Raw genomic sequence first — 13,003 nt, forward strand, 5'->3', positions numbered from 1 at the left:
GAGCATGAGGTCATCATTAAAGACACACTGTTTTCCAGGAGGGAAAAGTAATGCGATTTTAATATGAAAAAGATACAAGAAAATATAATAATGCTGTATTTTTTTGTTAGATAGGTGTATATTATGGTATGGAAAATTAGCTAACAAGGTGAAAACATCATTTTTCTTTTCATTGTGACTTTAACTGGGAACTCCTGGGTCCAACCTGGATCTCCTCAGATCTGGTCCTCCATTAGACCGAAGGAGGTGCCGACTGAGCTGAGACCATAGCTGGTCTTCATACTGACAGCTGGACAGGGGAGGAGAAGAAGAAGAAGAAGAAGAAGAAGCTGTCCGATCCAAAACAGTCTCAGGGAGAGCGGCAGGGCGGACCAGAGGTTCATGAACCCAAAGGTCACCGGTTCAAACCCCGCAAGAGGCGATCTGTCCATCAGCAGCTGGATGAGGCGTGTCGAAGAGTCCTGGAAGACACCGAGGCCCCACCTGCTCCCTTATCATGGGTCAGTCTGGAGAGAGGAGGCAGTGAAATGATGATGATGATGATGACATGAAAAGTTTTGTTTCACTTCTGGGACAAGTCATTTCTTCCTTTCATTTCCTTTCCTTTCCTTTCCTGAAAACCTAGAACAAGTCAAACCTTTTAAATAGGGCAGGAAACTATCTTTCATCCACAAATCATTGGTTTGAACAGGAAACAGCCTGTCTGGAAGAGGAGGCAAACTTACCTGGAATAAAGAACAAAGAAATTGCTCGCTCAAAGAAATGCATTCGTTTCTTTGTCTGCTGCTGTGGGTTATAATAAACATTTGTAATTCGTTTGTTAATATGAACTTCCCTCCTTTTTGAACCTGTAGGCAAACTTACCTGCCACTGCTAATATTTACCAGTATTTGTCTGGTGGATAGTGTTGATTTCCCTCCCTGCTCTTACCGTCAGGGTTAACATGAGAATTTGTGGCATGCAGAACGTGTGAAGCAACGCACAGCAAACGTTTGAACACCATTGAAGATTTTATTAGTAAACTGAACTGTACAAAACAACACAGAAAGTTATCTACATTTAGCTTGTCTATTTACATGAGCCTGGTCCCAAAGTAATGCAAGTTTTTGGGGAGACCATTTCGTCACATGCTACATAACTAGGTTAAAGTTTATAGTCGACTCAGCACACACGGGATCCAATCCAACTCTTGAATCTAAAATAGAGGCTGCTCAACTAAAAGATAAAAACAATAAAAAAGAAAGATTCTGATTTATGATCTTAGTTGCGGTGCAGAGTTCATCCCAATTCATCATCGCTCTTCCAGAAGTGTCCACTTGCCTTGCCTTCTAATTTAAAGCCCAAGATCAGGAGTTTCTGAATATATGAATTAAAGGTATATAATTTACACAAAGATTTCAGAAGGGTAATTCATAAACACCAACCTCCACAAAGGATTTATAGCTTTGTTGAACATCTACTTTTCGTCACCTGACAGTTGAGTATCAGCACTGGACTATCCAAATAAAGTGTCACCAAAAGCTGTGCCAGCTAGTTCAACGGTTATTGGTGAGAGAGACCGTCCCGTAACCGAAAAGCAGCACGTTTGATCCCTGCATCAGCACCCATGGGTCCTTGAGCGAGAAACTGAACTCCGACCTGCTCGCTCACTGTAAGTCACTCTGGATAACAGCGTCAACTAAAAATGCCCAAAATGGAAATGTAGGTTAAAAGAGTCCAAAGAGTGTTAATGTTTGGATTATGGACTGGGACTAAATGGTACAAATTTGTTCTCCAGTATTAGTTAATACATTTAGGTAATACAGTTAGGAATGGACGATGATGTCAGAGACAGGAAGTACCAGCCAATTCACAAGTCAAGAGTAAGTCAAATTGAAAAGTTAATGTCCGATATGATATATATCCATAAAACAATCCTTACCTGAAATTCATCATTCAATATCTCTAAACTATTGACGTGCCAGTCTGTAAAAGTTTTACCACTTTTTTCAACCTGGGACTTAGCTACTACCCTTTAAAAAGTACTATCATTTGTTGAAATTTTGTGCCGTTAATCATTTTTTAAGAATATATGGTCTCTTGTTTTCCAAATGATGAGCATCTTATTTTGAAATTAAACTCTTCAGTTGCTGACAAGAATGGACAAGAAGAAGAAAGGCATTGATGACAGAACACCGATAGACAGAGAGACATTTTCTTATGAGAAATGTTCATCAATCACGATAAAAAAAAAAAAAAGGCAAAACTGGCAGTTAGACAGACGATCCTGTGACTGAAAGCTCACAGGTTTGATCCCTGCAACAGGAAATGTGGCCATCAGCAGCCGTGGGTGGTGTTGAAGCAACACACTGGTCCCGTACTGTACAACCAGTTAGCTTCAGCTAACTAGCAGCTAATGCCTAAACTGCAGATATGAGGTATGAGATATCCAGGACTCTGACAATATTAAGTTACAGGGACTTTGTCATCATCAGTCATGTTCAGTTTACAAAGAAGCAGAGTTTTATCACAAGAAGTATCTATAGTAGGATTAGACCGATATATTGGTTTGACAATATATCGCGATTCTGGCTTTTTTTTTTTTTACTCAACAGCGTAATCGGTTTCACTCTGTAAAACCTGCAATGAAACTTGGATTTTAATGCAAATAATAAACTTCTGAAGAAAACATTGATTTTTTTGCAATTTTTTATCATGATAATGGTCAAATTGAAATATCCACAGCTTTATTCCAAAAATATTGGTCTCAGCCTTTAAAAACCAATCAAATCAGTCCAATCCTAATCAATATCCAGTATCCAGTTTGCCATCAATCTAGAAAGCCTGAAAAATAATCATGAAAGTCACTGCACATTAATTTAGCTGTTAAGTGAAGTTATTATTATATTTTCTACTTACTGTATGTACATAGTTACATCTTGTCTACAGCGTTTACAGTATGTATGCTTTGTTTTCTTACCTTGATCTCTCTTTGAAAGAGAAAATGTTTTATATCTCACTGAGACTATCTGGTTAAATAAAGGTTAAAAAAACAGACAGGATTAATATACACCAAGCCCATATATTCCACTGCTGAGAGGAGAAGACACTTGTGGCATTTCCAAGCTCTTTCTCTGGGTATTCCTCTCACAAAATTGCTCTGAATCTCCATTCAGTCGTGTGTTAAACAGCAGGTCAGGACCTGAAGATGGCTGACTGGCCTCGTTCTTTCGGTCCGCCAACATGTAAATGAGTGTCAATGTTTTTTTCATTAGGTTCACTGGATTCCAGGATGAGAGATTACATTTCTCCTTTAGGTCCCATGCTGAAAAAGTCACATTGTAATAGTCTTTTTTTAAAGGCCGAACCAGAGTTTGTGAGTTTCTTACATTGTATTGTTCCGGTTCGCTTCACATTGCCTAATATCAAGCGGACCTGTTGGACAGATTTTTTGGTGGGAGTACAAAAAAAATCAAACTAGAATGGCACTCAGAGTGTTTTCCCATTATAATGCCACACCTTGCCATTGAACGATCCTGTAGTATGTCTGTATTCCAGGGGACTTTTATTTTGACGACGTAATCCTCTGCTATGCTTCGTAGAACGTACTTCTGCTCTCGTAGGTTTTTCTCTAGCTAGTGAGATGTCATATCACTTGGGGAAAAGTATTGACAAGACAGAAGAACTTGGTGAACCTTTTGCAAGTTTTTGGTCCGCACCCGAGTCCACATGGCGTGTTCACACTTGTCAAAATGATCCGAACTTAGCAAAGAGTTTGTAAAGTCTGCACCAAGCAATGTAGGTGTGAAAGCCACCTAAGAATTACATTGCGTACAGTACATCCTGCCCACATTTGCCTCATAAAGGGGCATTTCACTTTTAAATCAAGGAGTCCAGGGCTAGATGCAACACATTAGGCATCACCGGTGTTCCCTACACCCTTCATGGGTTTATTTCTGTGGAAAAGTTGCCCAAGAGCAGCTCTTGGCACACAAATGCCAGTGTTTTTAATCCTACAAAAGGATAGAGCGCCCACTTATGTGTTAATGAGAAGTTGCAGTGCAGCAGCTTGATGAAACCTGCTCATCCTCCCTAGGTAGCTCCCTCTGAAGGTCCCTACTGGCCGACTGGAGCTGCCTCAGGTTCAGTTCAGCTCCTCAGAAGTTCAGTGCAGTGTGGGTGTGGCCTTTCCCTTCCCAAGCCCCTCCTCCTTCACTTGAAGCTCCTCCCTCTTGGAGGAGGCGTGTCAGGATGTTGAGGAGGCGCTGATGGACGTCTCTGCCACGCCCTTTCTCTCCTCCTCCTCCTCCTCCTCCTCCTCCTCCTTCCTCCTCCTCTTTATCCTCACCTCCGTCTGTTTCTGAACACTCCTGCACCGCTCTCTGCAGTTCCACCTGGGGAAAAACGGCACAATAACAGTTTAAATTTGCAATCCAGACATTTAGCTGATGCTCTTACAATCAAGGGTGGAAGTAACAAATCACATTTACTCTCGTTACTGTAGTAGAGTAGCTTTTTTTGTGCACTTGAGTATTTTTTGTAGTCCGCAATTTTAAGTATATTGCGTCTATTACAGAGTACAAACTTTGCAGGCTGTCCATGAGCATTGCATCAGAAACTGGCCAGTCATCTAATCCATCTGCATCAAACCTGCACAAGCATGTGGAGGAAACCTTAACTAATTGTAACAGCATATGCTCAAATTGATCTTTGATAGTAACTTAATTAACATTAGCCAAAAAGCCATCCAACTAGACCACAGATAACTTCCTGTTGCTTCCTGAACCAGACTGGATCCTCTTTATTTTCTAAACATGAAACTAGAGGAAATAATTGGGATATATGCATTAAACAAACACAGTAGCGTTTTGGAATACACTGCTTCATGTGCAAAGAAAAGAGAAGGAAATAGTCTATGCATGGAAAAAAAACCCAAATATATATATATACATTTTTATTATAATTCAACAAATGATGGCAGAGCAGCACCCACCTGTAGAGGCAGTCCTGCCTTGGCCCCGAGCAGAGTTGGAGAAAACCACGGCCTGAAGATCTTCTCACAAATGACCTGGGAGAGAGAGATGGAGGAAAGGAAATTAAAGAAGAGAGGAGGAGAGAAGGAGCGAAGAGAGGAGAGGAATGGAGGAAAGAAGAAGAAGGGAAGAGATAGTACATACAGATAAATAAACTTGAACTTGAAAAATATGCAGATGACGCCTCGTTTTTCATTATCAGCACTCCCCATCATCAGAGAAAAAGTCATTAGACTGATGGGAGAAGACAGGAAGACCAGACATCTGCTTGACACACACACACACACACACACACACACACACACACACAGAGTTAAAAGACAAGGCCTCCATTCTCTGTGGATGTCAGGATGTGCGATGGAGAGCCAGGGGTCACCGGGGGTCGCGATAAGTGATCAGAAGACACCTGGGCAGCCTCAGATGGACCAATAGGAGAGCGGAGTGTCATCGGCGTATCATCATCACCCTCTGGTCTGGTCTGCTATTCATTCATCTTCACTTCTTTTCTTCTCTTCTTTGTTCTTTTTGGATTCTTTTCCCTTCCTTTTTTTCCATTTTCTTCTCTTCACTCACCTTCAATTCTTTTCTCTTTTCCATTTTTTTAAATTTCTTTTCTCTTCTCGTCATCTTTGATTATTTTCTGTTTTCTTTTCCATTTTCCTCTATTTTCTTCTCTTCTCTTCATTGATCTTTGATTCTATCCTTCCCAATTTCTTCTCCTCTCTTCTCCTCTCTTTGTTCATCTTCTTTTCTCCTCTTTTACATTGTCTTCTCTTTTCTTCCCATTTCTTCTCGTCTCATTCATCCTTGTTTTCTCTTCAGTTTTCTCGTCATCTTTGCTTCACATTTGACTCGTCTCTCCTTTCTTCTTTCATCTCTTCTCTTTTCTCTTCATCTTCAATTCTTTTCTTTCCTCTCCTTCATCCAGCCTTGATTATTTTCTCTTTCCCAATATCTTCTCCTCTCTTTGTTCATCTTTGATTCTTTTCTCCTCTTTTACATTGTCTTCTCTTTTCTTCCCATTTCTTCTCGTCTCATTCATCCTTATTTTCTCTTCAGTTTTCTTCTCGTCTTTGCTTCACATTTGACTCGTCTCTCCTTTCTTCTTTCATCTCTTCTCTTTTCTCTTCATTCATCTTCAATTCTTTTCTTTCCTCTCCTTCATCCAGCCTTGATTATCTTCTCTTCTCCATTTTCTCATCTTCTTTTTCACTACATCTTCTAGCGACCTGCCATTAATATCAGCTGCCACATCTTCAGGATGCTCCTAACTCTCGTCTGTCTCAAGTATAAGTTTTCATAATTCAGATCTCTTATCATGAATATTAACGTTTGACGCAACATATCCGCCTATAGAGGAATATTTTCCCTCTCCTCGCTATCCTCTCCACCAGTCTCATATTCACACATTCTCCTCTAATGAATACACATATCCCATATCATATGATATGTGATATGGTGATGAGAGTGTATCTGGGCATTGTGCTGGTGATGACGGCGGCGGCGGTGATGACGGCGGCGACGGCGGCGAGGCAGCGCTCGTCCGGCCCGGGCCTTTGTGGCTTCGGTTACGATTGTGTCCCAAAAGTTTCCTCTTGTGTCGGAAGAGAGCGCCGGGAGACTCGGAGGCTGACAGCTCGACCCGGCTGGGACCAGAACCTCAGACCGATTCACAGAGTCTCATCTGCTGATGTGGAGCTGCTCAGAGAGAGAGTGTGTGTGTGTGTGTGTGTGTGTGTGTGTGTGTGTCGTATGACTATGACTGATTCTTTATACTTGTGTAGTAGATGGGTGTTATGAGATGCTTTGTTGTCAAGTACTATGCTGAACTATGTCTCCGTTTTTTACTATGTCTAAACTTATTTATAGATACATTCAAATTGTGTATTTTACATTGCTGTCATTATTTTTTGTTGTTTTTTTGCCACTTTTCAAGCCCCTGGAGGGTTTTTAGGCAATTCTCCTTCACATTCACTTTCAAATTATATATTGTATCCTTTTCTTTTAAATTTTTATATGTGACAATAAAGGAACAAACAAACAAGAGTCACAAGTGCTGAAAGGTTTTGTGTAGAAAGGCATATATATCATAATAAAGATGGATTATTATTATTATTATTATTATTATTATTATTAACTCCTGTCTACACAGAAATACAGCTACGAAAGATAACGTTATTATTATGCTACACAAAAATGCAACCATTCAACTACGAAACATCACATTCTTCTTCTTCTCATTATTATTATCATTATTATTTGTGTAATAATATAATTTTTAACAATTTAATCATATTTAATTCAATACAATTTAATAGTTTTACTGATTTAATTTTAATTAAATTTAATAATTGAATAATAATTGTAACAATAATAATGCCACTTCTACTCATGATAATTATAATGTACTAATAATATTAACCCTGTCTACACAGAAATGCAACAATCATATTATAGTCAATCAATGTAGTAAGTTTAACAATTCAATTTTTTAAAACATTATTCTATTTTATATTTTATTATTATTATTATTATCATTATTTTGTGATATTTGTCAGTTTAATTGTTGTTTTTGTATAATAATAATAATAATAATAATAACCATAATCATAATATTAATATTAAAAATATTGAGAAGGCTCTGTAAAAAAATAGCAAATGCTAAAGTTTTGTTTTCCCCTCAACAGTTGAGTGGATCATAATTATAATAATATTTAGATCTCAAACAACCACAACAGCAAAGATGAAATTAAAGAAGAAAAAACAGTTTTAGTGTTCAGTCTTTCATAGATTATTGAAATTTATATTCAAAGCATTAAAATGACATATTACACAATAGATAATGTTAATAATAGATAAATTACTTTGAATGACTTATTATTAAATCCAAAAAGAGCATTTTCGATTAAACTTTTTCTGTTAAAAAAAATATATGTATATGATCTTTATTACTTATTATTTACAGAAATGTCATATATAGTTAGAATTGTCTGAAGAATTTATACACTGTATTTTTTAAATTGAACTTCTTGGTTGACATTTTTATAGGCTCCTCTATATTTTATAAAATCGTCTCATCACAGCAGCAGAGCATGGAGGCGCAGGTGGGAGACTTAAAAGTAAAAAGTAATAAAGGATCTCAGTAAAATAGAATTGAAGTTAGAGTTTCTCAAAATGTTTCTCTATGAAGATTAAAATAAAAGTGATGGCTGCTCACATATTTACAGATTTATGGATATCTAGTTTACAGATTTACACATTAACAAACATGAAGGCAGAATTAATCATGAATGTCAGAAAATAATATTTTTCCTCCAAATAAATCATGTTTTTGAAGTGAACTCTTCCAATTGAAAACACACAAAAGGGTCACTGTGTTTTCAGCATAACGCCGCTGCTATTCGACGTAATTAACATTCTGCATGCCGCTTTACTGCACACTTATAATTAAAATGTTGTGAAAGATGGATTACCCAGGATTCCTACAGAGAACCCTGTAATTTATCAACCACCTCATTAGAGTTGGGCGTGGCGGTCTGTCGACGGCACGCGAGCGGCTGAGCGAACATGCTGAGACACAAACTCAACATTTACTTTTTTTACATTTTAGGCATTTGGCTTCTTTCCAGAGAGACTCACACTGAGTTTAACAAGACAATCAGCTTCAATTTCTTACAAGCAACCAATATGACGGAGGTCAAGGGTCAAACAAGCCACAGTATAGGCGATATATTACCTAGAATGAATATGAAGTGTTAGGTGAAGAGATAAGGGACAGGGAGGAGGGGAAATTAACTTTTATTTTAAACAAGAATTCAATTGGAAATCTTTCTAAATTGATTCTTCAAATGTAAGCTTTCCTGCATGATTTAAAATTTAAAAAGTCACCCTACCATGTGTTTCAATCCAAAACCATAAAGTTTATTTACAGAGAGCAATTTACTTTTGGCATCCATACATTTGAATCAATGATTTTTCATTACATTTTAACTTGGAGGAAAATTGCAGACCTAAATTGAATTAATTTAATTGAAAACGCCCTGTCTGTGTTGACAAATTAAATTGCAAGTTGCCTTTCTAAATTGAAAAATTGAAACTAAAACTGATAAAAGAATCCCCTTTCTTAAATTATAAACTGAATTTTTAATCCATTTCTAACTTCATAAATAAAATTCATAAACTACATGTCAAACTCCCCTCTAATTTGATAAATTGAATTTAGAACCCCCTGCCTAAAATGATGATTGAATTTAGTCTCCTGTTTCTAAACTGATTAACTGAATTCAGAGTTTCCCTTGTGAAATGTATAAATTGAATGTAGAATCACTTTTCTAAATTGATAAATTGAATTCAGATTCTCCTTGTGAAACTGATAAATTGAATATAATAGATAATAATAATAATAGACCCCCCCCTCTGGATTAAAGCTGCTCTGACCTGCAGGTTGCTGTTCCTGCGGCGCGCGCTGCATCGGTGTTTCCTTCGGTCGCACCTGGAGGAACAGTCGAAGAAGTTACAGTCGTCGTCGCCGGTGCAGTTCTGGTCCAGGATGTCTCTCATCTTCGGCTCGAAGAACGCCATGTCTACGTCAATCGCCACCACCTACAGAGAGAGAGAGAATTACACTTTTAACAGACAGAGAGAGGGAGGGAGGGAGACGGGAGTTTCATTTTTAGGGGGTTTAGCTGATGCTCTTATCCAGGCTGACTTCCAGTGAGTCAGCAGGTTGAGGTTCAAGGTCAGGACACGTGGTTGTTCTGCTCAAGTAGAAGTACTGTTACTTTGCTGATATTTTACTTAAGTAAAAGTACTGCTGTAAAAATCGACTTCAGTAAAAGTAAAAAGTCATTCAGTCTCATATTCAACTTCCAAATCTTATTTTCCTTAAACCAAGAGAAACATACGGAAGCCGAGAGCGGCCATGCCATAACGGGTTAATTTATCTCGTTATCTCGAGAAAACAAGACACAATGCAATTTCTGCCTGTGTTAGACCTTGATTGAAGTACAGTCTGATGCGTTGATCAATAATGGGAACTCCTTGATCTGACATTTTCAGCTTAAATCAGTTGCTACAGTTGTCAAGACGCCATTTATGCATGCTGGCATGGCACTCCTGATCTCTGATAAATATTATAAGTAAATAAAATTTTGTTTTCTCATGATAACAGGCTGATTATCTCGTTATCTCGAGATAACAAAGCTCGTTTTCTCGAGATCACGAGATAATTAACTCGTGATCTCGAGATAACGGCATTAAAAAAAATAATTGCAAGCACGGCCGTTCTCGGCTTCAGTAGAAACATCCTGCAGTGAGGAGAGATAACTCCACTTGTCTCCAATGCAGCTTCACTTGTTTCAGGAGTTTTCTAGAACAGAGTGTCAGTCTGTTGAAACCAGTCAGAATAAGGCAGATCACTGCACTGCTGTCAAGAAAATGACTCTTGATTCTACTAAATTCTTCAAACAAGTTGATTTGCATTGGAAACAAGAGAAATTATCTAACACCACTGGCAGATTTTTGTCACTTGTTTTAAAAAATTACTATTTTAGGATTCGATAATAGACTAAATGACTTGTTAAGATGGAGATCTTCTGCACTGTACTCAGAGTAAAAGTTACTCAGGTACTTTATATAACAGAGAACGTTGTTAGATTAGATCCAAAAGACAGCTAAACCTGACAAAGCACATCTACGAATGACAAAGGCGGCTGAGGATGTCCTAAAATGGCCACCGTACTTGAGGCGTGAGGGAGTCAGAACTAGGGACGGGACAATATATTGAAATTCAAAATACACAATCAGTATGGTGGGTCAGAGAAATGGTGATATAGTAATCACTAATGATTCACAAGCTCTCCATCCAAATTATATTATTGTCACTTTGTAATGACATTTTTAAATTGTTGTTTAAATTCTAGCAGCCAATACTAGAATATAAATATGGATTTCAGTATATATGGATTTCACAATCCACATATGAGACGCAGGTTAATGCCAGGTGTAAAAGCGGCCTATGGTTCTCTCTCTCTCTCTCTCACACACACACGCACACACACACACACACACACACACACTGTGTAGGTGGACTGCTTCACCAGTTGGTTGGTGTGTAAGCCAATTCCACAGCAGGTGAGCCGCAGCCTCGGGCCAAAATACAGACTTTCTCTGTCTCTCGACCCATTTCTCTGCCACTGTCTTTCTTAGATTTCCTACACATCTCTCTCTTACATTTGTCTTTTTTTAATTATGATGCTAAAATAACAGCAAAAGAGTAACAAATACTCCTGTGACTGTAAAATAATCAAGTATAATAGAAATGTGCTAGAAAAAGAGCCACGGAGACTTTTTTTTCTTTTCTTCTTTATAAAGAAGATGGGAGTATTTTCTGTGTGAGCAGCTTGGAAGATAAAGGAGAGGAAGATGTGATTGAGGAGGAAAGTAAAGATGTGATTTAGGGGGCAGGAGGGGTCTTGAACTATTTATAAGAGATGAGATTCCAGGTTACAGCAGAAACAGGGAGTGAAAATGACTGAAACGCCCCCTTTCAGGATACAGGTGATTTAGTTTAGACGCTCTGAAACGTGCAGACACATAAATAATTTTGTTGGAGGAAGTTTTAAGACAGAAACAGAAATGCTGATATTTAACTCTTCACTTCCCAAATCTGCTCTTTATCTAGGTATCTAAGCAGGGAGGCACAAAGTGGAATCTGATTTTTCCCTTCCATTATTATTCGTATAAGTTGGAGTACAGCCTGAGATCCTCGTCCCAAAGTCTAGACTCAAGACTAAAGAGTCTTTCTGACTGTCCAACTGTTTAGACTCATGACTAAATGTCACTGAAGGGCCTTTCTAACTGTCCCAAAGTCTAGATTCAAGTCTAAAGGTGATAAAAAGTCTTTCTAACTGTCCCAAAGTCTAGATTCAAGTCTAAAGGTGATAAAAAGTCTTTCTAACTGTCCCAAAGTCTGGATTCAAGTCTAAAGGTGATAAAAAGTCTTTCTAACTGTCCCAAAGTCTGGATTCAAGTCTAAAGGTGATAAAAAGTCTTTCTAACTGTCCCAAAGTCTGGATTCAAGTCTAAAGGTGATAAAAAGTCTTTCTAACTGTCCCAAAGTCTGGATTCAAGTCTAAAGGTGATAAAAAGTCTTTCTAACTGTCCCAAAGTCTGGATTCAAGACTAAAGGTGATAAAAAGTCTTTCTAACTGTCCCAAAGTCTGGATTCAAGTCTAAAGGTGATAAAAAGTCTTTCTAACTGTCCCAAAGTCTGGATTCAAGTCTAAAGGTGATAAAAAGTCTTTCTAACTGTCCCAAAGTCTGGATTCAAGACTAAAGGTGATAAAAAGTCTTTCTAACTGTCCCAAAGTCTGGATTCAAGTCTAAAGGTGATAAAAAGTCTTTCTAACTGTCCCAAAGTCTGGATTCAAGTCTAAAGGTGATAAAAAGTCTTTCTAACTGTCCCAAAGTCTGGATTCAAGTCTAAAGGTGATAAAAAGTCTTTCTAACTGTCCCAAAGTCTGGATTCAAGACTAAAGGTGATTGATTGGTCACACTGAGCTGTCTCTGTTCATTTCAGTTCATTTCCACTGACAGCCGTGACCATCGGTCAGATTTCCATCTGTTTTGACAGAAAGTTCAACCAGCTGAACTTTTTTTCTGGACAGACGGACGGATTCGTCAGCGTCCGTTCAGCCAATCAGAGGCCTTCCTACGGCGAACACAGAGACGACGGTCCGACCGAAACAAAGAGAAACCAGAGAGAGCCTGGTGGAGCGTACAGTAGAGTCTGTTTCTTCTCCGTTATGAGAAAGCTTCCTGTGCAACATTCAACAAAAATCAACATTTCTTTCAGCCATGCGTTATTTTATGCAGTTTTGATGCTACTTATAGCTTCAAACAATAAACTAACTTGATAATATGATGTTTGCTATGAATTCAGGTCAGAAGCATGTCTGTCAGGCAAAACAAGGCGGGTGAACTCTATTTCA

General features: G+C 38.2%; 1 protein-coding gene across 1 annotated transcript in view; it reads right to left on the reverse strand.

Annotated features, from left to right (window-relative positions):
* Positions 1-997: 997 nt before the first annotated feature.
* Positions 998-13,003, reverse strand: part of dipk1c (divergent protein kinase domain 1C) — a 68,646-nt gene continuing 56,640 nt past the window's right edge. Inside the window, exons 6-8 of the mRNA XM_078291354.1 lie at positions 9,450-9,614; positions 4,973-5,047; positions 998-4,373 (exon numbers count right to left, since the gene is read on the reverse strand). Of these exons, the coding sequence (XP_078147480.1) occupies positions 4,137-4,373; positions 4,973-5,047; positions 9,450-9,614 (477 nt within the window). The 3' untranslated portion in view covers positions 998-4,136. The remainder of the gene's footprint in view (positions 4,374-4,972; positions 5,048-9,449; positions 9,615-13,003) is intronic.

The sequence above is a fragment of the Centroberyx gerrardi genome, chromosome 22, assembly GCF_048128805.1.
Source record: "Centroberyx gerrardi isolate f3 chromosome 22, fCenGer3.hap1.cur.20231027, whole genome shotgun sequence".
NCBI lineage: Eukaryota > Metazoa > Chordata > Actinopteri > Beryciformes > Berycidae > Centroberyx > Centroberyx gerrardi.